The 26445-nt window shown below is 45.2% G+C and overlaps 1 protein-coding gene across 6 annotated transcripts in view; it reads left to right on the top strand.

Moving 5' to 3' along the window:
• Positions 1-26445, top strand: part of TENM4 (teneurin transmembrane protein 4) — a 547191-nt gene that overhangs the window by 429389 nt on the left and 91357 nt on the right. For 4 of the 6 annotated variants that reach the window (XM_045577427.1, XM_045577429.1, XM_045577432.1 and 1 more), the window contains 3 exons: positions 6209-6394; positions 14196-14222; positions 21105-21251. In XM_045577427.1, coding sequence (XP_045433383.1) covers positions 6209-6394; positions 14196-14222; positions 21105-21251 — 360 coding nt within the window. The remainder of the gene's footprint in view (positions 1-6208; positions 6395-14195; positions 14223-21104; positions 21252-26445) is intronic. The other 2 variants (XM_045577431.1, XM_045577428.1) reach the window with 1 other exon arrangement.

Here is a 26445-nt window from a genome sequence, read left to right as displayed (position 1 = left end):
TTATATTATTTAACCCTCTTTTAAAATGTCTTAATGTCACTCTAAGCACCTCAGATCCTAAGAAAAATAGAACAGTTTCTCTGCCTTCCATTTTCGTGTGAAGTACAGGCTTATTAAAGGGCTTCCCAGGAAGTCTCCCTGGGCCAAGCCTCTATTTATACATCCCTGGAATTTTAAAAATAGCTGCACCTGGATCTGTTCCTTGCTCAGCGGGAAAGTGCACAGATCCTTGGGTGAGGTCCCCCATCCCCCACTCATGTCAATTTTGAGCATCTTTGCAGAGAAGAAAAATATAAGTCTCTCCCTTTAGGGGAAAGGCACAGCTTCCCCTACCAGCTATTTTAATGAACAGGATTGTAAAGTAAGTCAGGACAAATTAAACCATCGCCCCAAGATAGGGCCTTCATCCAGGCTCTTATGAAATCAAGATTTAATGAGAGGAGCCTGGGGCACCATTAACCAATAGCTAAACCTTCTATCTTCCCCTACCCTTTTCACCTCTTCCTCTTGTATCCACCTGCGTTACAGAAAAAGAATAGGAGTGACACAGACATTGGCATGAAGGGTGATGTGTATGTGGGTGTAAGGACTGAGACACTTGAAACTTACAGTGATTTCAGTTGAAGACTGGATAAGATGAGTTTCTTTTCTTTCTTTCTTTTTTAATCCTCACCTGAGGATATTTTTCCCATTGATTTTTTAGAGAGAGTGATAGGTGAGAGAGAGAAACATTGATATGAGAAAGACAGATTGATTGTATGCCTCCTGCACACCCTCTGACCAGGGCCAGGGATGGAGCCTGAAACCCAGGTACATACCCTTGACCAGAATTGAATCGGGATCCTTCAGTCCTCCAGCCAATGCTCTACCCACTGAGCAATCCAGCTAGGACAGAGAAGATGAGTTTCTAAGAAGGTTAGGCACAAAGGAGACTGAGCCCGTGTGAATATGTTTAACCAAATAAATTTTACACAGTATGTCAATGAGCTAGAATTGAGCCAACTGACATAACACCTCTTCCATGGAGCTTCTAAAATTCATCTGTTCTTTCAACAAATATTTGTTGAAAGCTCATACTGTGCCAGGCCTGCTGCCTGCTGCCAGAGAATCACAATGAATAAAAGCTAGAGCCTGCCATCAGGTGGGCTTCCAGTCTAGAGAGACAGACGTGCACAGGTGAGGCAGGGCAGAGGTGGGGTGAGAAAGGAAAAAACCTAAGGAGTCTTTGAGCCTAATCTGGTTCACCTCCAAGGACTGATACAGTGCAATCAAAAACTTGATAGATGTGGAATTTAAAACAGTGGGGCATTTTCACCTGTTTTCCAGAGGATGGCCTAGGCTACCAATACAAATAGCTTCTAACTGGGTTTTGAAGGTCTTGGCTGATGTTCCATCCATGCTAGGAAACCAGAGAAAGAGCTTAATATCCAAATTTTGAGGCTATTACTAGGAAAGTAAATATGTTGCTCTTCAGGAAGATGCTGTTCTGCCAGGAGACTAGGAGTTGTGCTGATACAGGATGTCTTAGGTCCCCATCAGTCAGTCATGTACATAACATAGTTTACATAGAGCTTTCACAAATACGTACTTCCTTCAGTTATCTCCCCTCCACCTGTAGGAGACCATTATTACCCTCCCTGTTTTGAAGAAGTATTGGCTCAGAGAGATTAAGTCATTCTCTCAAGGATTCCACAGGGACCCAAGGAAATTGGGGGGTCAGAATCTGAACCAAAGTCTACCCTATGGATTGTGTACTGCATAGAACTTCAGAAAAGTCCTCTGGCTCTGACCCTCCAGCATTTAATAAGAAACCCCTGATGTTAATCAGCTGAAAGTCAGCCAGCGTTTATCAAATGCTCAGCTATACTCTGTGTGTTGCATAAACAAGAATTCATATCTGATCTTCTGACTTCAGTCTAGTATACTTGCCACTCCACCTCATTTCCTTTCTTACAAGACCGTGTGGGGACAATTGATCACACATGGCACTAGCCTAGCAGCTTCCCTTCCATTCATGTTCACGTTTAATTGGTTGCACGTATGTCTGCCTGCCATGCTAGATGCCAGCTCCTTGAGGTCAGGTAAGAACTCTGTCTGTCATAGTCACCACTGGCTCTCCAGCGCCCACTAGAGTGAGAATTTAAGAAATTAAACAAATGAGTGTAATTCCTATACTAGCTCTCTGCAGAATGGGTGTCATCCCCACTTTACATTTGAGGAGACTGGAGACCTAGAGACCAGCGGTGACCCAAATTTCACAAAGTACCACATACATCATGTAAAGGGCTTATGAGCTGTCAAAGCCCGTTCTTTAGCATCATACTATTAGGTTTTCACCACCCCTCTAGGAAGTTCTGTTTGCTTTAATGTCAAAGCAGAATCTAGAAGGAAAAGTAAATTCTTTTTATTTCAAGGACTATATATATTAACAACAGTGCCTATAGCTTGAGGACAAATGATAAAGTAGCATCTCAGGCTTCTGAGATGTCAGTGGGTCCATCCGTTCAGGCAGAGGAGAACCTGGACACTGACAGGTTGTGTGCCTGTCAGCATCCCATAAACATCAGGGTCACCCTGTTCAGGCCCCTTCCATTTAAACATGTAAAAGAGCTCACAACCCAGCTTGTAAAGGGCTGATGGAGTGGTGCCCGGCCACCAGGCAACTGACGCTCCAGGCCAGGAGAGCTCATCTAGAGGAACTGGCGAGGAAATGGAGCATGTGGATGGGCAGCTCCGTGGTCTACGGATGAGAACTGTGAGATCTAGCATCTGGGAAACTCTGTGTGGAGGACTTTGTTTCATTTCATATCTATCCAGGGTCTGATGTGGATGTCACAAAGGATAAGCAACAGGGCCAGAAAATGGGGGAAATGTACTGAGAACCAAGTTTCCCTCAAAGGAAAGGCTGTCCCTTTGCCTCTCTGTTCCCTTATGTGGAAAATGCCTATCTTGCAGCATTGCTCTGAGGATTGTCCAATGAGGAAGAAGCACCAGATGACTGTAGAATTCCCTTGCACTGTCTGGGTCTCAGTAGCATCATAGCAGCCAGGTGTTCTCACAATGTTGCTTAACAATTCAATAAGAGACGTCCATGAAGGACAGCTTTGCAAACTATAAAACCTGAATAAGGGTTCATTATTAATAAATAAATAAAAACAGCTTTCCCACATATTACCTCGTTTGATCTATGAGATGAGTGAAGTGGGAATTATTATTCCCGTTTTACAGAAATGGAAAGCAAGGCAAATTTCATAACTTTCAACTTGCAGGTTACCCAGCCAATAAGTGGCAAAGCTATGGGTAGACCCCAAATCTGTCTGATCCTAAGATTCCTACTTTTCCTTCACTGCACATAGCAAAAAGGTGTGAAAGTGAGTAATGGCTGCAAATTATGTGGTTAGTCTTGGGATGCCAGTATCAGTCTGTGCTTTGCCTGGACTATGATTTCTGGAGGGAGGGGATCATAACTTATTGACCTGTGGATTCCTGGCATCAGACAAGTCTCTGGAACATAGTGGACATGCATGGAATATTATTGGAGGAATAACGAATCAGTATGAATTTATCAATATAATAGGTACTCTGTACCCTCTGAATTGAATGCTATCATCATCCCCATTTTATAGAGGAAGACAGTGAAGCTCCGGGCAATCGGATAGGCTGCTTGTAGTCAAATAACTAGCAGAATTAATATTTGGAGCTATATCTGAATCCAAATCACTATCCTTTCATCTCCACTGCTTCCAGCCTGCTTAATAAGGGATTGGACTACCTATTGGCTAAGACCTGAAGTCAAGTTGTGGAGAGAGCCTGCCTCCTCGGCTCTCCACCTCCATCAATTCCGCAAGCCCTGCTGCCTGAAGCACCCAGGCTATGGGCCCACCTTACTGCCACCATAAACTGCCATGTGAAATAGTGCTGAATACACCCAAACAGATGCCAAGCCAAACTTCCCTCTTGGCTTCTCAGGAAGTTCTAGCCCTGAGTGCAGGCTCTGCCTCTAGAGTCACCAGGGGCCAGGGCCCTTGGAGGGAGGTACAGAAGGGATGGGAACTACGAAAGAGGACTTAAGGAGGCCTGGGGCCCGCAGAGTGTTGTTATGGTCTGTGTGCGAAGAAGGGAAAGAAGCTTGAAGGGCATCCTGAGAAAGGCCATTCCGGGAGGACTGCTTTAGGAGTGACACTGCTCCCCCCTCCCCTGCTTCACTTGGAAAGTTTCCCTCAGGGCAACTCACTAGAGATAAGCAGATAAATAGTCCTGGACTGATTTCCACCAGGCTGAGTAGGGTGTTTGTGATCTGTTTTACAGTCTCAGGCACCTATAGCCCCAGGCAAACACAGATTAATCCATTAGCCAACAACCTTAATTAAGGGTCGGTTCTGTGCCAAGATTTGTGTTGGGTATCAGGCCTAGACCTGATTAGAAGAATTCAGTCCAGACTCGGGTGTCCCTGAGATAGAAGCAGAAACAGCAAACCCCTCTACCATGTAGTGTGGGAAGGCCAGGAGCAATAGAACAATGACAGGATGAATCGCAGGGACTCCTCACAGCAGGAGGGACACTTGAGCTGAGCCTCGGGTAGATGATGCTCTATAACAGGGAGAGTACTTACGGTAGACATAAAGTTCCCTTAGAGCCGGAAGGAATAATGCCATCAGGTCCCCCAGCAGTAGATGAGGAAACTGACACCCAGGGAGGGGAAGTAACCTTCCCCAGGTCACATAGCAGATTAGTGGCTGATCAGGCACAGAACTTGCAAACCTGATTCTTGGACTCCTAGTCTAAAAACTCACTATCCCGAAAAACATTTCTTGAGTTAGTGGCCTTTGTCATTTGCCAGGCCCTTTCTGTCATCCATGTCACTGCATGCTCATCACTGCCCTGAGGGGTCAGCACAGGGCCTAGGAGGCAGCATCAATACTGCCCACACTCAGCACATCTGAGAAGTCAAGGAACCTGGCGAAGGTCACGCAGCTCAGAAGCTCCTGAGTCTGGCTCTGGGTCAGGGCTCTTGCACCCATTTTACAGCGGCTTCTCTCCTCTGGGCGTCTGAGGGGCCAGTGTGTCACTGCCTGTAGCATCTCCCTTCTCAGGCGGTGTGCTTGGCAAGGTGTCTGGCACGGGAACTCACTATAAATGGTAACTCACTGTGTTGTTTTTAATTCTTGAACATATTAGCCATTGCCTTGTAGATTTATAAGAAAGAACTGAGCCTCTATGATATAATTTTCTTTCTTTTCTAAAAATAGCTAGACAATTAGTAGCTTAGAAGGGAATGGTAATGGGCAAATGCAATTTGACATAGGTGTCACTCAACTTAATTTGAAACTAAAGGCGCTAGGCTTTTTATTGGAAGAAGGTTGGGCCACGAGGCACAGGATTAAGTCAGGGTCTCCCTCCACCAGAGCCCTGGCAGAGGGCATTGTGGTTCCAGTTACTCAACCCAGTCCCAGTTGTGTCTGGGAGCCTCCATAGCCTCTGCCTGGCTGACCATGAATCTGCTCTGACCTCACACCCCAGGGGCTTGTGAATCAGGTCATGTGTGTGTTGGTGAAGGGCCAGACAACTCCCACTGTGGAGTGCCCACTGCCCCCTATCTGATTGCTTTGTATCTGGAAGGCCATTTAGACGGTGCTTGGAATTGCAGTGGCAAAGCACTGAACATACACCCAGCAAAAGCACAAACCAGCCTAGAGTACGGTACGTGAGGCCCAGGTCCCAGCCTTCCTTTTACCCTCATCTATCAGAGTAAAGGCTGGACCAAAACACAGGCCCCAGAACACGCCCACAAACCCTTCTCTGGCGATCGCAGACTCATCCTCACTGTTTTCACACATAACTGGTTTTTAATTAAATTTGACTTTTCCTCCCATCTGTTCAGCGGGGCAGTCCCCTTTGAAGTGGCAAGCACAGACGTGGGGACAGGCTGGCAGTAGGGGGAGCAAACAGAGCAGAGCCCTTTCATCCATCCTATTTTCAAAGACTGTGTTTCGGGCCAGCTTCAGCCCAGAGAACGTTTTTGTCCGAGGGTCATTGTCCATAGAGATCAGCTTCCCCAGACCCCAGAATACCAACTGCTCCCAAAAGCCAAGTGTGACTCTTGTTCCCAGCCAACACCTTGCTCAGTACTTTTTTTTTCTCTCTCTCTCTCTCTCTCTCTCTCCTTCCTCTCCTGCCTCTCCTGGCCCCCTCTTCTTCCTCCCCACAGAGATCTGTGCTGCCGACTGCGGGGGCCACGGCGTGTGTGTGGGGGGCACCTGCCGCTGCGAGGAAGGCTGGATGGGGGCGGCCTGCGACCAGCGGGCCTGCCACCCTCGCTGCGCCGAGCACGGGACCTGCCGCGACGGCAAGTGTGAATGCAGCCCCGGCTGGAACGGCGAGCACTGCACCATCGGTATGGCGGGCCGGGCGCCGGGGTGTCTCCTCTTCTCGGGCCTGCACGGTGCCTTTGTCGGGTACTTCGGGGCCAGGGCTGACCCCACTGCATGTGGGAACTGGGCAAAACGTCCTTTCATCTGGTAACATTATGGTTGGCATTTCCTAGACATCGATTGGACACTAACCTCCCTCCCTCCCCAATCTGCATTTCCCAGGACCCAGCTGGTCGGCATGCCTTGCTAGTGAGCCCTTCCCAGGCCAGATGCAGGGTAGCTCTGAGTTAAGGAGCCTGGGTTCAAGAAGGAGGTAGAGGAGTCTCCCTGAGCAGCTGTGGGCGAGTCCCAGTGCCTCTCTGAGAGCCTCAGTTTCCTCACCTATAAAAAATGGGAGTCATAATGCATGGAAAGAGCTTAGAACAGCCTGGCACACTGTATAACACACAATAAATACGGCCATTATTATCAAATTCACTCTTCTGGTTGGGAGGCACTGGGCTTAGCTCTGAGTCCCTCATACCCACTGGCCTCCGAGCCCTGAGCTCCCAAAGATTCCCGGATTCCTGGGGAAAGCTTCCCACAGGCCACATCTGCATCCCATTAGCCCAGGACCCCTCCTCCCCTGTCCTGGGCTTCCGTCCTGTCTGCGTTTGTCTCCATTCTCCTCCCCGGGGGGCTCCTTGGCACCAGGGCCCCTGCTAAAGCAGCTCTGCTGGCAGCTTTCAAAACAAGCCCATCACTCCCTTCCCTTCTTTCTGCCTTTCCCGCTGGTTTTGTTGATTTTAAACACAGCCAGACATTTTGCTTGGTTTATTATCTGGAATGAACACTCACCAAAAGCTCTTTATTGAATCAACTGGTCTGTGGATGTGTGTTTTAACTTCTTGCATTTTTTTTAAAGGCAGGGTTGGGTCAGATGGTGCGCACATGCTTCCAGAGGCAGGACTCTGGGTGCCCCTCCCGCTCTGAGAGTCACCTCTTGAGTCTTATAGCAACTGGGAGACAAGCTCCAAAGCTTTTTTTTGGGGGGGGAGGGGGGGGGCGGAGACAAAGGAATTCTGAGCAAAAGGAGCTGCCTCTTATCTCATGGTGTTTTTTGGGTTTTCTTTAAGGCTCCATTCCTTTTGTTTTATAGCCTGAAATTCATGCAAATTCACCATCCCTGCCCTCACAATGTCACTCTTGATAAGCGGCTGTAGGATACCTTCTAATTCATACTACTGATAATAATGGCTTCTAATTCTGAATATTTCCAATGTGCCAAGTGCTGTGCTAAAGGCTTTCACTGTATCATTTCATATTCCTAGCACTCACCCCGTCAAGGCACACATTTTCCCGGGGCCTGAGGCCGAAGGTCACCTCACTTTTAAGAAGTGAAACAGGAATTGGAGGCTCGGTTTTCTGGGCCCCGGTGCAGGGCTGCTCACCAGCTGCTTGCTCTGCAGTCAGGACAAAGCCCAGTTCTCTGCAGAGGCATCAGGCCCATATCCGCCCCAGAGGCCATGTCTTCCTATGAGGGTTAGCTCAGAGTTCCACACCTAATCCACCAGCCTGCACTCTCATCAGCCACTCGGAGCCCATGGCTGCCCTCCCTGCTTTTCCATGCAGACAATGCCGCCGTATCTTGCTGAGGCTTCTGGGTGGCTTCTTGTGTCTGTGTCATCTTACCTTGTGATGGACCTGAACCCCCGTAAAGAGAAGGGGCTCAAGTTCCTGGCGGGCCCTCTTCCTTCAGCTCTGCTTCCCCTTTCCTGTGTAACTAAGGACAGCTGACCTTCCAGCCTCCCCAGCCCACCAGGGGCCCAGCCCCATTAAAACCAAAATCAGAGCCCAGAGGGAAGACATTTCTGTTTTCCCAGCTTGCTCATGGAGCCCTCCACTCGCCTTCCCAAGTTCCAAAAAAGTTATAGATGTCAGACTTTTATAAGATAAAAGCCTCACCTTTGAGTCAGACGACGAGGGACTCGGGGACGTTCTCCCCCAAGCAGTCACGGATGACGCATGACCCGCTTGTGGGCTGGCTGGGCTACGTCTAGCGTCTCGTCTCATGGCTGTTCATCAGCCAGACCTGAAGAAAGTCCCCTTTGTTTTGCTGCCAAGAAGTCAAACCACCCCCTTCTACCTCCCCGGCCCACCGTGTGGTCAGTCTTTAAGAGCAGATCCCTCCTCGGGATCTCGAATGCATCTTCCCCTCCAGATAAGACATCTGTCAAGGTGAATGTGCATGATTCAAGAGGGAGGTTGACAGTCATAAATACCAGAAAAATGTCACAGGACATTGAAGAAGTAATGGGCTAGTCATAGTGGCTCAGATGAAAGGACGCTGGCTGGGAATTCCATTACCTCTCATTGTGTGGTGAGCATTGTCCATCCCTGTCTCATCTCCCGCATGGCAACTCGCTCCCTTGGGTCTCTGCCTGTGGCCAGCTGCATCCCTGCTGAGCAGAGGAGCACCTCAGAGCTGAAGGAAGGCTTCGTAGCCTTAGGGACAGAAGGGCAGGGCCAGGCCATGCAAAGGAGGGAAACAATAGCGGTATCCCTCTCCCCCCCCCCCTTTTTTTTTAAGTGGAAACAAGAAGGAGAAAGCCCTTTTTAAACTTGGACAGTAACAAGAAGCACTTTCTTCTATTTCCAGGGAACTTCAGCTCCCTTTGAGGATCATTTAGGAAAAGAAAAAAAAAAATGCTTATGTGAAAAGTCAGAAATTCAAGTGTTACATTTTCTCTTGTTACCAGATTCTTAAACAGAAAGTCATTCTACTCTCTCTAGCTCTGATGCCGGAGTATATTTATGTCCCACGCCAGGGAGAGAGCCAGGATTCACAACACTGACTGGGAGATTTCCACGCAGGGAAGGCAGAGGCGAGGAGGGCCTGTTTATCCGCACCGCCACCCTCTCTAAACAGGAAAGGAAGCAGGACTTGATTGCTTTCAACAGCTGGCGGTGCAGACAAATAAGCCGGATCTGAGCTTCTCATGGCCAAGTCCCCAGCATCAGGACCCAGTGACATTTCCCAGAGCAGATTACTAACCTTGGAATTGAATAGTTCCTTTGGTGGTTTTGCTCCATCTTTTAGCATAGAGGTTGGTTTTTAAAATAAAAGGGAATTTGACAGTGACATACTCTTTAACAGGCAGTTGTGAGGTTTTTTCAGTTAAAAAGCAAGAATATGTCACATTGGATTCTAATTCCTTAAGAATTATCTGTCTCTGCATCTTCAAGAAAGGTCAGACAGACCACATGGTCAGTGGGGGCTTCTGTGTCTCCCTCTGTGAATCAAAGGCCTCCTAGTGCCCTCAGCACAGCACTCCCATTAGTTAGCCTGGATCTGAGCTACCTGCTCCTGAAAATATCCAACAGATAAAAAGGAATTTCCTATTTTTGCTCTTACTCATTACTAATGCTCCCACTTGGGTGTGTGTGTGGGTGTATATATATATATATATCAGGGATTTCCAACCTTTTTCATCTCATGGCACACATAAACGAATCACTAAAATTCTGCAGCACACCAAAAAACATTTTTTTGCTGATCTGACAAAAAAAAAAGGTGTAATTCTGTTCTATTCACACTGGGCAGTTATTGTTGTGTTGGCTGTTGTTGTTTTTTGAATTTGACAATCTAAGGGAAGTCAGTGCTCCTAATTAAAATAGTCAAGAATGGCTTGTTTTAAAAATTCTTGTGGCCACTGGTTGAAAATCGCTGGCTTAAATGGAACCCAGTTTTCCTAGCTCAGAAATTAAGGTAAGATGGATTGATTTCTACCTATTTTTTCAAGTATGTGGTCAACACAAAGTCACCAGAAGCATGTTTTTGGAGATATTTTCCAGAAATTTTATGGCTCTCTTAAGTCTAGGGCTTGACCTCTGATTTTTTTGAGGGAAACTGCAAATCACAGTTAAATTTAAGAAGGTGTTCAGTTTTTTGTTTTTGTTTTTTTCTTTCTTTCTTTGAAAGCACTGCTCACATTTTGGATCACTTCTCTGATAGCTATTTTATTCGCTTCAGTGCCCCTGTCTATAAAGTCTCAAAACACATGTGGGAAATGCCAGCTTCTGATTACATTGGTGAAATTCCAACCTTGACCCCAAAGCTGTGATTATTCAAGATGCCAGATATACAGAATTATTTACTGGGCTTCAGGAGAGATGTCCAATCACATACGTCTTGATTCTTAAACAAATTCTCCTCTGGGAGTAAAGATCAAAATAATACTCTGATGATGCAATTGCTACAGTGAGCAAAGCCAGATGAAGAGAAATTATAAAGTAAGGCCACAAAAACGTCTGGAGTTCTTTGTCCACTTTCAAATGGTAGCTCTCAGAGTGGGGTTTTGTTTTGTTTTTCTTCGTTGTGTAAATAGACAGTCCTCCCGAAGAAGTCTCAAGTTGCTCACGAGGCATGGGGGCCTGTGTGATGGCCCTATGCATATCCCTCCTCAAAGCATTCTCTCACGACATGGCCTGTGACCTGACAGGACAGATTCTGCTGACAAAGAGAAAGAGAAAATGGACAGGGATCTATTTCACGTTATGGGAGCAGTTGATGGTTCTGGGAGATGTTAGCGCACACGTGGTAGGGGTGGGAAGCGAGGAAAGTTAGTGGGCCTTGTGAGTTCCTGTCAGGATGATGCCTTTGGCCACTTACTCATTGACCACCCAAACAAGGAAGAGTATTAATGTGTCCAATACCTTAACAAGAACATGACTTTGATGGTTTGCCATTCATCTGAAAGAAATTTAGGTGATTATAGCCACCCCAGGCATGCCCTGCTGTAATGAGCCTTGTTTAATCTGGCCTAATGTGTTCCTATGATACAACTATTCAAGCCATTGAGGCTCTTGAGGAAGAAGAGTGAAAAGCCTCTGGCCATATTCTTCATAACCTCGGATTGGGGGGTCCCTGAAGCTTCTTGGGATTATCCTCAGAGAAACTTCTGTTGGTACAAGCAAGTCAAGAAGTTTTCATGTTGGAAGGTCATAGAGATGCTTAGAAAAAGTCCAGATCAACCTCATGCGAAAGCTCAGAGTCTGTCATAAACAGCTGTGTGCCACCACTGTCCTCAGCTTCTTGCATAATGATAGGAATGTAAGAGCACAAGAAACATTTGTGCAGTGTTGAAAAAAAAAATAAGCATGGCCCAAGAGGGAAAATGACTCTACTGCCATCATCTTCATCCTGAAGTTCTGGGGAGAAAGATGAACAAATTTTGTGAAGTCTGAATCCACCATTCATAATGCAAACTTATGGAAGTTTTGCCATCTTTACTTAGGACCTTAAAATCATGATAAATTTTTAAGTGACCTTACTCATGGATATGTGTGCCAAGATTATCAAGCAATGAAAGCAATAATAGTGTGGACTTCTGCATGTGCCTTTTATAAATGAATGATATTGAACTTCAAAGACACAGTTATCACTTTTATTTTCAAGAGGCAGAGACAAAGAAACTCTATCTCATTCCCAGGAAACTGCTGGACTTAGTATGGACTGGCTGTTATCAGCTTTTTTATTCACAGTGTGGCTTGAAGTCACTGTGCAAAGTGGCCTCTTGATTTGTGGAGTGAGAATTGAAAGTCCTCACTTGAAGCTTTGAAAGTCCACTTCTGTCCCCTGAAACCCACAACACTGATTGCAACATGAGTCTACCTCTGTCACCTCTACTAGCTATAGCTATAGCTGCCTGCAGTCTGGAGAAATTAGCATTTTTTAAAAGGTATTAAAAGCCTATTTACATACAATAGAGATCTATATTACTAAAACATTCTCAAAAGTACAATGGCACTAGAAGAGAGAGAGCTCTGAAGTCAGCACCTGGGTGTGGGGAGATTGTCTTATAGAGTGGATATGCTCTGTACTCATCGCAGGAGCCATGATATCATTAAGTTTGGAGCCATGGTATCAAAGTGTTTCTTGCCGGAGAACTCTCTCTGAATGGATGCTCCATGGTGGTGTGTCCATTTGAATCACAATGTTGGCGTCTCATTCAGCCTAATCATCCTTCCCAGCCCTGTGAAAGACATGTAGACTCACTCCATCACTTCTGTAGCTGGAGGTCAGAATTTTTACAAGAATGTGTGATTATGATCCTCAACAAATCCTGCAGATGTGAAAGCTAAGAGCAACAACTGAACCAGGAGATCTTGCGTGTGAGTGCTGACAGCACATCCTGGGAGGTGATGTCTGAGAAATTTTAGATCCTTTTGCAAAATTAGATGAATGAACTTGACTAAGTCAAAAGTTACAGATGAAGCAAGAATCAAGAAAGCCTTCGCCTTAGCCAGAGATGCTTCCTGTACAGTGTTGCCTGTAGGCTGGCCCTGGTCTTCATTGTTTGGCATTCTACAGCTTTGTTTATTGGCTCCTGCTTAATAAGCCACTCACCTTCATTTTCCCTGGTAGAGCTTATTATGTTGTGGATGCCATAGCATCTATCAGAATGAAGGGGAGATGCAGGCCCAGTTACAGTCTCCCCTTCCCAAATTTCCACTTGGCTGTGCAGTCTTCAGGCGCATATTTCATCTCGAAACAGAGACCACCACATGGATACTCAGACTAAGAACAGAGCCTCTTTTCCATCAGTCTTTTGAGGCAAAGATATTCTGATAAATAACAATAGTATCTATCCAGAGGATTGAAAAAATAAAATTTATAATTTTTTATGAAGGGAGTAAGAATGTCCCTTCAGTTTAGAGAACCCCAGGGCTTCCAGATATGGCCCCACCATTGCAGTCCAGTCCTACTTACGGACTTTTGATTCATGAATGAAATCGAGCTGAGGATGGGGGCCAGCCTGGCAGAAAGCATCAGGCACTTCAGGAGACGGCCATCTGTCTGGCTTTTGTAGGAGTACACATGGAGGAGTCCTAGAGAAGGGGTGAAAGGGAAGCTGCTCAAATGATTAGGGCTGCAGCCTAGGTGGGGAAGGTGAAATGGGGTTCCTGGTTTATTCTGAGAATGAACAGGCCTGCCATGTTTCAAACACACATGTATGCCCAGTGGGGTTTCTTTCAGAGCAACGTTTGACCCCCACCCATAAAGTAAGATTGCCAAATGATTCAATGCTTGGATGCAACCCCTCCATGGGGAAACAAAGCACACATCCATCTGTCTTTTGAGTTAATAAGCATGAGAAGGGGTCAGGTTTCCTTTTCTTTTTCACAATGATATCCATTGACTGGCACCTCACAGTCTTTGTAAGATGCACCAGGAGAGATGCCTCTAACTTAGAACACTAGGCATGCTGCACCCGAGTCTAGGTGGGCACATGTGTCCACAGAACATTCAGGAATGCAAACAGATAACCTAGTGTTATATTTGTCAAAACACTCAACCCATTTCCCTAGAGCATATCAAAGATGACTTCAATATCACATAGTTCTAAATGCCAGTTGCCTGGGGATCCCTCTGCCCAAACAAGGCGCACCTGTTCTGAAACCACTGCTGCCCCAGAAGGGAAGTTGGATGCTGCTCTGGGTAGACAAAGGGCAAGTTCTCATTTTCCACAGAACTGAACACACCTGGCAGATCAGGAGCTTCCCATCCTCCTTTTCCTCCCGTTTTCCTTACCCATTTGTCATCTTGTTTGTATGATCACATTTGGGTGAAGTACCTTTTGACCCTTCCTGAGGAATGTGCTTGCTCTCCCTCCTCCTCTCATATGTTATCCTGTCTTTGATTTTATTTTCCCCACCATGGCAGATCTTCCCCAAACGTGGGGTGCCTCCCCTTTGTCTCCTCAGCACCTGGCATGGTTATGTGGCAGGCAGTGTTGCATTTACTTGATCCTACCTTAAATGTCCTGTCTTTTATTTCCCAAGCGCACTATCTGGATAGGGTAGTTAAAGGTATGGTCTTCCTTCCTCTATTTTTTCTATCGTCTTTGTGTGTGTGTGTTTGTGTATAAGCATAAAGAAGAAATGTGTATATTAAAAAAAAAAAAAGTATACATACACCCATAAGCATGGTGTCCAGATACTGCCACATCCCCAGCTTTGTCACAGCATCACAAGGTGGTTGATAATACCCAGAGTGTCATTCTTCCCCCAAAAGTGCTCAATCTGTGTGTGACATCACCATTGTGCTACTGTCCTTCCCTCCCCATACACACATACACTCCTCATGCTTTCTGCCCTATCTCATGTCACCCTGCCCATCCCTTACGGCCCCTGGTCCATTAGAATTAAGACGGTGGGAACCAGAGTGGGTGGCCAGAGAGAAGAAGAGACCCCACAGCAAGCTAAGAAACCTGAAGAGCTGCATTCTCACTGCCTGTTCACTCACCCAGCAACCACATACGGAGCACCACCATACCAGAGATTGTGCCAGGCTCTGGACAAAGGGCAAAACAGACCCCCGACCTCAGGGAGTGGGTGATCTTTTGTTTTTCTTTTTAGAGGCCTGGCTTTGGTAAGTCTTCTCTTTGAAGAATATTCCCTACAGGCAAAGTTATTCCTTCTATTTTAAAACATTTACATTAATTAGGTGGTGCCTAGTTTTCCAAATAGGCTTCATTGCTCTAAGTCTCAAGATGATCAGATATGTGCGCTCCTAAAGGATGCCAACTCCCCAGGAGAAAAACCACACCCTATCTTTTTATCCTTAAGCCCTGGCACAGCACCTGGTTAAAGGCTCGTGCGCTGCAGGCAGGCTGCCTGAGTTGAATCCCAAGTCCGACACTTAATAAACTAGCTGACTTTGGGAAAGTTACATAACCTCCCTTCGCTTCAGAGTTTTTATAAAAGAGGATGATAACAGGACCCACCTCCTAGGGTTGGCGTAAGGATTAAGTGAAATAATGAATGTAAAGGGCAGGAATGATGCTCAGGAAACATTAGTTATGCTGTTCTAGCATCATGTGCTCCTTCTCACCTTTAATGTGGAGAAGGACTTTGCTAGTGAGACTAATTTGTGAAATTAGAAAGAAAAGGTAAAATTGGCTTTTAATAAGAGATAGCAACTTCTGTTTAAAAACTTATGGAGAAGGCTTAGAGGAAACATAAATTACTAAATGCTTTTCAACTAGGACATCTTTGCCAAAGACTGCAGAGGTGTTATTAAACCCATCAGTGGATGCCTAGTGTTGAGAAGTAAAGTTCCTGTTATTTCACATGTTGCTCTTCAATTGAGAATAAAATCTTTCCAGTTAGAGAGAGTAGTACCTGTGAGTCTCTCTGGGAATTTCACAAATAATCACTGGAGGAATAATTAAACTAGATTAAATTTAAGTGTTACCATCTAGTTGGTGATTTTTTCCCACTAGGTAAAGTATTTCATATTCATGAGTCAGGAAATCATAAGTTGCTTCAAAAGACAAATGTTTCTTGGCAAAATCTATGTCTGGACCAAGTACCTATCTGGCTAACTTTCTGGTACAATGGGTATTAATCCTAAAATAAGAATTCAGAGACCTATATAATGCAGGCTCAGGACTTGTCAAAATAGAGTGCTTTGCAGTTCAAAGACAAGCCAATTTCTATTCTGTGCTTTCCAATTGTATTGGTAGAGACTAAAGAAATAGCATTCACTCAACAAATATAGAGGCCAGGAAATGTAGAGGCCACACAACAGAAACAGTCCCTTCTCTAGGGTAGCCCACAGTCTAGCAGAGAAGACACTAATAAAACAATTCCAACAAGATGAGAGTTAAGATAGGGGAAATCCAGGGGCCACTTAGCAAAGAGATCTCTAAGTTCAGAAGGGTTTTGAAGACCTAGATTATGAACTTTTACATAAACGAATGAGAAAGCCACTGAAGGTTTGGTTTTTAAAAGCAGGATAATGACTCCGCAGGAGAAAAAACATTTGTGATTTGGAAGGCTAGATCTGGCCACATGTTGGAAAAGGGCTGAGGCGGAGCATTAGGGGAAAGGAGGCCAATTAGACTATTGCTGTTATCTAGGTAGGAAATGATGGTGACCTAGATTAACACTTCTAGGGAAGTGATGATGGGGATGAAAAAGTACCAGAGAACAAGAAATAAAGCCAGAAAGAAACAGGAGATTTTGATATGTTAGTTGGGTGTGTTTTTAGCCCCTTGACTGAAAAATAAATAACATCAAGGATTTTGAAAGTCTTCTAGTCATACCTGCTGCTAGCTTCAAGGGGGGCTTCCTCATAGGCTTAGCAGAAGGCGGAAGATAAAGCGGTCCCTTGTCATTTAAAGGGCATCATTTCTTTTGAAAAGCTTAGCCCTTCTCTAACCCTTAAAATTACCTTATTTTGGCTCTAGCAAATGCCTGGTGTGAGTCCTTCCAGAGGGAACTGTTAATGTCACTTGGGCTCTCTGAATTATTGATGAGCTTCAGGGTTTGTGGAATTAATAAGCTTCAGTAGTGGGTAGGGATGGACATATTGCTTTAAGAAAGTCAGCAAGTCACCCCAGAGGAGCCTTCCTCATACTGGCTAATGGGGGGGTGATTATCCCAGAAGCAAATTGCTAGGTGAGAGCAAACCTCAGTCAACCCACAGGTACTCAGGGTCCCTGTGAAACCCTTTCAGAAACTGATAGGCCAGTGCAGATCCTCAGGGCATAAGTGTTCCATTTAAAGAAACTGATGATGGATAAAGTGCCCGCGATTTCCCATGGAGGGATTTCCTTCCTGGAGAACACCTGCTTCTCCAGGCAGTTTCAGAGCAGCTCAGGATGTGTGCTCAAGGCACTGAGGGCGAAGATGCGCTCACTAGAGCAGGGCTAACCACAGTGGAATGGAGGACTCCATGTTTCTGTTACGGGGGAAAGTTCTGAGGTCAAATGGAAAATGTCCTCAGAATCTAATCAGGTTTCTTTATTGTAAGACTTTCAGAGATTTTACTATATTAATATTGAGTGTGACTTTCTAGGATGAGACAGTAGGATGCAATGTTTCCCAAACTTACTTTATCTCAGAAGCTTGTTTTTTTATGACCTCAGAGAACTAGTAAAATTCACACTGAAACATACTTTTTGAGATAGAAGACCCACTTTAAATCCTTTCTAGAACAAAGTAGGGTAGGTAGTATATAAAATTCTTCAGATAAGGGGATATATGGCATCTCTGTACACCCCAGAATGAACACAAGCCTGACATCTAGTCAGGTTTGTTGAAATTAAGAACAAAGTTGATGTTGCTTTGACCTTCTTCTTGGGTTGGTTACACTGGAAGGAACTAACAAACATCTCATTCAAACTCTCATTTTATGGATGAAGAAATTGAGGCCAGAGAGGAAAAGTAAGGTCCTATAAGTTAGTCAGGCAGGAAGTACCAGAAACGAGGTCTCCTCTTCCACTCATTGATTCATTGCAACAAATATGTATTGAGGGTCTGCACAGCATGAATTAGGCCCAAAGTTGCTTTTAAGGAGTTTCCATTCTAATGAAGGGAGTAAAACATTAAACTAACTGCAAAATTGCAACTTACGTACACTTGGGACAGTTGCTCTCAAGAGAAGGACAAGGTGCTGGGAGAGCATGAAATGGTGGCCTTGGGCTAAGACAAGAGGCCCCAAACCCATCTCGCTGCTTCCCACGCAGCTGCATGTGGATCCTCATGTCACTGGGCTTGTCTGAGGTCTCTTTGGCAAGGTTTGTATTTATGAGGACCATTGTTTTTGACCCAAATGTTGACATGGTTTGAACAGACAAAAGGATATTTTCTGGTTTGTGGATTTCTTAGTGCAGTTATACAACATTAAAATAAATAAACTCAATAATAATAATAATAATAATAATAATAATAATAGCAGCAGCTATCTTTTATTTAATACCTACTTATGTTACCCATTGTGCTAAATAGTTGACATCCATTATTTCATTAATCTCCTCAACAACTCTCTGAATTAGTTATTACCTCCATTTTACAGATCAGAAAATTGAGGACTAGAGAGTTAAATAATTTGCCAATCATCTCACATGTAGTAAGTAAAATGGTGATGCTGGGATTTGAACTGAGGTCTGTTCAAATCCAGGGTCCACACACTATTATAGCACATGGTTTAAAAAAAAAATGTAGGATTAAATATTGTGAATTAGAAATGCTCTAGAAATTTATAATTTGAAATATATAACAAAAAGTTATTTAGTTTAGAAATAACAAATGTAAGGTGTGTAGCACAATGGCATAGACCTTGAGTGTATAGCAACTGTCATTGTCATTACTGTCCTGAAGCATCTAAACCATGGATTGGCAAACTGCAGCCCATAGACAAAATTTGGCTTATCACCTACTTTTGTAAATAAAGTTTTATTGGAACACAGCCATGCTCATTCATTCATAAATTGTGTGTGGTTGCTTTCAAGCTATAATGGCAGAGTTGAGTAATTATAACAGAGACATTATGGCTTACTCGCCTAAAATATTTATTATTTGGAACTTTATTGAAAAAGTTTGCTGATTCTGATCTAGATAATTGCCTCAGTTTACTATTTTGCCTTCCTGTGAGCCCAACCTGAGGTTGTAGGTACAACATATGCTATTACTAAAAATAGGAGTTAAAGGTAAATAGAAGATTCAAATATTATGTTCGAGCTATAAGTGTTTATCAGGCATAAATCTTATTTAATTCTCCCAACTACCCCATTTTAAAAGTTGTCTGAGGCTCAAAGAATTAAATAATGCCTAGGTCCTACAGCCACTGAATGGTAGAGCCAGCCTGTTCCCAAGTTTGTGCTTCTGCACAAAAGATGTTCTTTGCCTCTTACAATATAAAGCAATATACCACCATTCTTAAAATTTGAACCTTGTTTCCTCCAAGACTGATTTCAAATACCAATGAGGCCTAATTGACAGGAAGTCCCAGCCAGCTGGACACATTTGAATGGGACTCATTGGAGAATGAAGGAGCCTGTAATTGTTTAGACCAGAAGGGGTGGCTGATGTTGGCTCAGGAGTTAGAATGCCTGGGTGGTCGTCACAGCACTGTGCCTGCGCTTTTACTGCTGCTTTCTCCACCACTTTTGGGTGACAATGCTGGTGCTTCTCACCTTTCCCAACAGGCTTCTGCTATGCAAAGACCACACAGCCTACACTTGCTCCTAAACTTCTGGAGGAATCTCTCCTAGGCTCAGAGTGCACACTCAATAAATGGTTCTTCCTCTGAATGGAAAGCACAGTGGCCAGGCTGATGGATTGGTTGCTGTGTTGAACATCTCATATAAATGAGATGTTCTTTTCTTTTATGTTGCAATAACAGTCAACTACCAAAAGTCCTTGAAACACTAAAGTTTTAGATCCTAATTGATTGGCCATTTAGTGAGTGTCTACCTTAGCCTCGGTCTTGTAGCTACATTCACATTTGTCCCATTTAAGAAAAAACAGGTCGATTCTCAGTTATTTCATGGCAGAGAATTCAGTTTGTAGCCAGACTTGTAGCTGTGTGCTGCTCATAATATTAAATTAAGTGTTATAGATGACAGAGTATTTTCCCATCATACCTTTCTTTCCCTGAGACTGAACAGAGGCAGAGAGAAGGCAGGGAAGACGTGCCAGTGAAAGGTGGTTTTTTGTGTGTGTTTTTTAAATAGCTCCTCTGAGAAAGGCATCAGCAGGATTGTTAAAATGGGGACTTGAATGAAAAACAAGTAACTGAAGTGAACCAAGTAACTTGGCAGATTCTCAGACATAGATTTCTGAGCCCACACACTCAGAGAGAGGGTCATCAAACACCTGTAAATCTATTTGAATAGTAATAAAAACTCCCCACCTTATGATATATTCAAGGCAGAGTCTAAATATGGTCTGGCCCTTCTTGTTGAAATCACCCGCAGCCCTCTCAGACAGATGGCCCTCCTGTGTTAGGTTCCCACCATACTCTGTACATCTCCCCGAGGGCACTTAGCAATGAAATATTTTGCTTATACAAATCTGTCTCCTTTGATAAGCTACATGCTCCTCAAGAATAAAAACTAGGTCTTATTCATCTCTGTTCTTCCAGTGCTAGCCCAGGGAAGGTGCTTAATAAGTGACAGACAGGCAAACAGATGTCCAGATGAACAAAGTCAGGGGAGGGCATGCTGCCCGATTCTGCATGTTCAATTGCAGACAGCCCTGCTCAGTCTCTCTTGTGTCAGTCACGAGGGCTCCTATGGGTGTATAGCCCTGCTTAGTGGCTGCAGAGTAGATGGGAAGAAAAAGACGCAAGGACAACGCCTCAGAGCAAAGTCAGTTGTTTATGAGAAAAACAGGACAAAAATAATTGAAAAGCCTGAGATCCAATACAGCTGACCCAGTAACAAGAGCTGGGAAAAGGTGCAGCTTCTAGAATGAGACCCAGAGATTCCAAGGGGGTATGAGGAGTAAACAGATGATTTATTTGCCCCAAACAGCTGCCAGAGACTGGAAAAACAAGAGTGGACAAGGAGCAAGAATCAGGCAAAAAGCTCATTAGTCAGATTTCAACAGGCCTACGTATACTGACTCTCACTTTAGAATCCTGATCGCTTTTGAAAGAGGAGATTTTAGATGCAGAAGGTGTGGGTTTCAGACCTATCCCTGTCACTTTCTAACTGTGCCACCTCCTGGCTGTGCCACCTCCTGGCTATGCAGCCTTAGCAAGTTCTCCACCTCTGAATCTGAGTTGCCTCTCAGGAAAGTGACAGCTCCTAATGCTACCAGCCTCCCTGGGTGCTGAGGGCACTGATGTGCTGATGGGATGTGAAAGCATTTTGTAAGTTGGCAGGCAGAGTGTGAATGTGTGTGACTGCAATGGGCCACGGACGATCCGACCTCAATTCTGTGTGCTTTGCTTTGCAGAGGGTTGCCCTGGGTTATGCAATGGCAATGGCAGATGCACCTTGGACCTGAATGGGTGGCACTGCGTCTGCCAGCTGGGCTGGAGAGGAGCTGGCTGTGACACATCCATGGAGACGGCCTGTGGTGACAGCAAAGACAATGACGGAGGTAAGGCTGTGGCACCCATGAATCCTATGTAGCTTTGGGGGGGGCGGGGAGACTTAAGGTGGAGTGTGGGCATTATTACTGAGTTAACAGGCCACCAATACACCATCTGGCTAGTCAAGGAGGCCTGCAGGGCTGGCATAAAATTGTACATGTGGTCAGGATGAGCACATATCACTAGTTGTTCCGTTTGAATTAATTAAAAATAAATAAATGAAATTAATTGCCATCCGACAGCAAGTGCATAGGAGAAGGCATATGGAGGAAAGATTTTTTCAATTCAATGGTGAATGAGTTGCCCAATAAAGCTATGAGAACCCCCTCACTGGAAGTGCACAGGAAGAGGCCATCCAATCCTGTGTCACAGGAGGTGGCAGAAAGGATGCGTCTCCAAGGTTGAGTTACCTTTTCTCTTCTGTTCCTCATCAAGCACACTGGGAGCCACCTTCTGCCCCTGTGGGTTTATAATAGAATCTCTTTACTGTTGGATTTTTTCTAAGTGCTGGATAGTCAAAACCTAAGGAAGGGAAGCCTAGTCTTGTGGAACATTTATTACCTGAGAGTGAAGCTCTGACCCCAAATCTTTGACTGCCTATATATCTGTAAGCAAGCTGCTTGATGTCTCAGGGCCTCATGCTTCCCATTTATAGAATGAAGCTATTGGATCATGAGGACCATTCCAGTCCTTACCTTGGTGCTAGAATTAGCCATCATCTCTCTGTTATGTAAACTTGGATAAAGACAACCATGATGTGGTTTACTTTCCCAGGAATATGAACTGATTCTCCCTGATTCTACCTATCTTTGAGGTTATAAGGAGAATAAAAAAAATGGAAATATGGGGTGGAGGGGAATGAAACAGTTAAACCTTCTTTTCTAATGATGACCTAGTTGGCCTGGTCCAAATGTGTTTATGCAGCTCCCTCATATTTATGCCAAGGGACTTTCTGGTATACAGCAGAATAGGAAATCAACAGGCCAGAAACTTTGTATGCCACCCTTTGGGAATGTTCTACTTAAAGTGATTCTATAATCTCAATGCACCATAAAGATTAAAAGGCCAATTGTGTATTATTGTGATTACTCTGGTTCATTTGCCTTGAGTTGGCTGTAGCAAGCTGGAAAGGGCTGTTTGAGACTGCTGGTCTTACCAGAGCCAGCTTTTATTCCTTCTATCTGCTGCCTGCATCCAGGAAGTGATCGGGCCTGTCCACCAAGGCCTGGGCCCTTGGAGTAATTGTTACCCGTAGTAGCTCGTGGGACTGGGCCTTGGTTGCCAGGAGAGACAGGGGGTCCATGTCCTCTTCTTGACATCTTCCAGGATTGAAGTATCCTGTAATCCATTAGAAACTTGAGTTCATTAGTTCTGTGCTCCGTAAATACCCAGAGCTCCTATTGTGGGGCCAGGCCCTTGGCACAAAGATGAAGAAGTCTTGTCCCTGCACTTCAGGAACTCAAATGAGGAAGAAGGACCCAAAGTTAAGTGCTAATGGGCAGTCATAAGCAAGGTTGTAGAGTCAGATATTGGTCATTGTGGGAGTAGGCAGGCGTTCATCAGGAAGGTGACACTTGGGCAGGTCAGTTTCCAGAAAGGAAAGGGTTTTCCATTCAGAGAGATCATGATGGCAAAGGCAGGCAAGGAAGGGAAGGGCACCAAGTGTCCCTTGATGATATTGGTGGTCTTATGGCAAGATAAAGTGCAATAACATTTGTTCTTCACGGGAAAGACATGTTAACCTAAATTGTCTGCATAATTTGTCCAGCAATCCCCTTCATTTCACCTGTGTAGACACAATTCCAGTGCCCAACAGGAACCTCATATAATAGAAGGGCAAAGGGGCAGCCCCAGGAAGTCACTCTCTTCTCAAGAGTCCAGGATTTTGGCCAAAGCCTTCAAACCGCTATTGAACATCTGGGTAGCAGCCGAAGTGAATGTCTTTGAGAAATGTGGAGAGAGGGTGCATCTCCCCAATGGCACACATACAAAAATAGGTTATTAGATAAGGTTCTCTTAGTCTCTCACGTGAAATGCAATCCCAGTATATCCTCTGTTTACTATCCTTCGAAGCCAGCCTTCCCAGCACTAGAACTCACCCCAGCATAAGAGCGAGCGTGTGTAGTTGTGGACTGCCTGCGTGGGGGAGCCCCAAGCCCCACAGCTTGGGAGGGAGAAAGAGCTTCTTGTCATGGGAAATGGGGATGTTCCAGACCCCAGGGGAGCAGGGCCTCCTCCAGCTGCTCTGAGAAATGAATGGCAGGAGCTAGAAAAGAACAATCAGAAAATCCCCACTTTTTTTTTTTTATTAAGGTGAATATACCTCTTACATTTATGAAGCATGTGATGGGCTGAAAGGTGCCTTTTCTTTGTAGAAAAGCCATATCACCAAAAGCATGGTCATCTGAGATCATTCACTCATTCGACAAACGTTAACTGAATGTCTACTCCACAGCTGGTCCTGTCCTGGGGCTTCAGAGATAGTCCCTGCCCTTGTGAAATTCACAGCCTGGAGGGAGAGAGGAGTGGTACCCAGTAGCAATGCAGAAGGGTCGTTGCTGTGATGAGGAAGCATTCACTCATTTAGCTGCTACTATCAGATGCATGCATGGTTGCCCCACTGGGAACTTGCTATGGTCCCGTTCCTCTGAGCCTTCCAGTCTAGCCAGGAGGATAACCCATGTGTCATCATGACTGGGAAAACAACAGGCTGGGGAGACCAGATTATTGAGGGAGCTTGGCCTTGGATTCTCAACTGTGAAATAAGGAAACATGTCACCTCAGAGCCCTCCCTGCTTGGTGGGCTCTCCACCCTTTGGGGGAACCAAGGGGATCTCTGGTTGGCATGATGGCACAGATGAAACAACCATATAAGTGGAGATGGGGCCATCCTCCCTGGCCTCTCTATCATTATGGGTCTTGGCCAGATGGGGACGGTTTTAGTGGAGGGAGAAACAGGGCAAGCTGTGCAAGGCAGCACAAGAGTGAGCCGTGTTTAGTTGTGGACTGTTTTCAGTGCAGTCAAGCACACATTTGCTGGCCTCCTGCTGTCTGCAAGTCACTGTGCTCCTTTCTGACGGGCTATAAAAACCAATGAACATGGACTCGTCTTTCTCCCTCAGGAAACTCAGTCATTTGGAAGAAATGTTATCCAAACCACTACATCTAATGGAGGCGGAATGAAGCAAGTGCCTTCATTTCAGCCATGATGTGAGGGTGCACATCCCAACTAAATAACTCAGGATGGAGGGAAGAAGTGTTAGGGTCTCGCTGAATGATTGTTCTTGGCTGATCTGACTCGGGGGCCTGGAGAAGGAATTCGAAGTTTAATGTTGAGTGACAGGACTGGAAGATATGGAGAACACCAACACCAGCTCCCTCCTTCTACACCCCTGCATGCTACAGACAGGGAAGCGGGAGCCCAGAGAGGGAATGTCCATCATACATGCCCAAGTCACCCAGAAAGTCATTAACATGGCCGGACTGAGACCCATGCCATCCCACATGGCCCTGTGAACTAGAGCATTCCCACCTCCTAATGACTGATTTACCCTCCACCTAAAAAATGTAGTGAGTATTTACTTGAACTGAAATAGGCCATGACAGTATCACAAAGCCAAGCAGAATGAGAATGATAACTTGTATGTCATTTCGCAGGTTGCCAAGCAATTGTGCATCCAACAACATCACCAGGAAGCATGTGGTATTATTACCCACTTTCTATTCTCTAGTGATGAGGAACTGGGGCTTAGCGAGCAACATTGTTTTGCCCAGGTCTCACACAGCCTGCAGGGGGCAGACACTGCTGCAGTCTGAGGCCTGGCCACATTAGAGCTTTTTCATGTGCCCAGACTTCAGAAACCCAACTGTGATCCTTTGAGCTATCTGAGAGCTCCCCGTTTCTCTTCTTTCCCAATTTACTAGGCTTAAAGCAATTCTTTCCAAATTAAACTTGAATTTCAGGCTTCATTAAGAATGCAGTTGCTGTGTTTTTAAACTCTAAGAGGAAAAAAAATAAAGTTACACAATGTGGCTGAGTTGGGTTTAGCTGTATTGGTTTGTTTTTGTTTATGATTGTCGTCTAGATTTAAAAACAAGAAACAGATCCTAAATGGGACTCACTGGCTCCCAGCCTCCTGATTCACTGTCAGGGCCACCCAGTCAATCTTGAATGCCTCTAGATGTTACCCTGGGCACAAGTGGGGAGAGGGAGCAGCAGGGCAGGCAGGCACCAAGGTCCTGGCTCACCACCGTGAACCCTCGGTGTGCCCCACTTGATGAAGAAGGTATGTCCCATTCCTATTGCACCCTTTTATAAAGACTTTGTGGAGGGCTCCCACATGAATCTTCTCATCTGTTACACATGGCCCTTCTGATAAGGATGCTCCTCCCATGCCCATTACAGAGTCAGTGAAACTGTGCCCAAACATGCTGTCTATAAAATAAGGGTACTAAGGCCTGCCTTGCAGGGTTGCTGTGAGGAGTAAGGTGATGTATTTAAAGGGCCTGACAGTAAGATATCAGTGATTAAAAGTGGAGGATCTATATCCCGGTTGGATCCCTGTCTCTCTCACTGGCTGCATGATCTTGACTGAGTTACTCAACTTCATCACCTGCAAATGTCACTTCTCTTTCTCCTGCCCCTTGCCACCCATAATCACAGAAGCATGATGTTTATTACTAAATAAATATCTATACCAATAAAAGGATAATATGCTATTTAGACCAGACATCTCCCAGGTGTCCTTCCAGACAAAGCCATGGTGGCAGGAGCTGAGACAGAGGCAGTTAGGGGCAATTAGGCCAGCAGGAGAGGGCAATTAGGGGCAATCAGACTGGCAAGGGAGGGCAGATAGGGGGTGGTTAGGCTGGTAGGGAAGGGTAGTTAGGGGGCGATTAGGCTGGCAAAGGAGGGCAGTTAGGGACAATCAGGCTGGCACAGGAGCAGCTAGGGAGTGATCAGGCCAGCAAGGGAACAGTTAGGGGCATCAGGCCAGCAGGCAGAGGCGGTTAGGAGCAATCAGGCAGGCAGGCAAGCGAGCAGCTAGGAGCCAGCAGTCCTGGATTGTGAGAGGGATGTTCTGTCCTGCAGGATTGGGCCTAAACTGGCAGTCAGACATCCCCCAAGGGGTCCCAGATTGGAGAGGGTACAAGCCAGGCTGAGGGACCCACCTCTCATGCATGAATTTTGTGCACCAGGCC

Source organism: Pipistrellus kuhlii, unplaced genomic scaffold (assembly GCF_014108245.1).
Source record: "Pipistrellus kuhlii isolate mPipKuh1 unplaced genomic scaffold, mPipKuh1.p scaffold_m20_p_9, whole genome shotgun sequence".
Taxonomy (NCBI): Eukaryota; Metazoa; Chordata; class Mammalia; order Chiroptera; family Vespertilionidae; genus Pipistrellus; species Pipistrellus kuhlii.
This window is presented reverse-complemented; position numbering and strand designations above follow the sequence as displayed.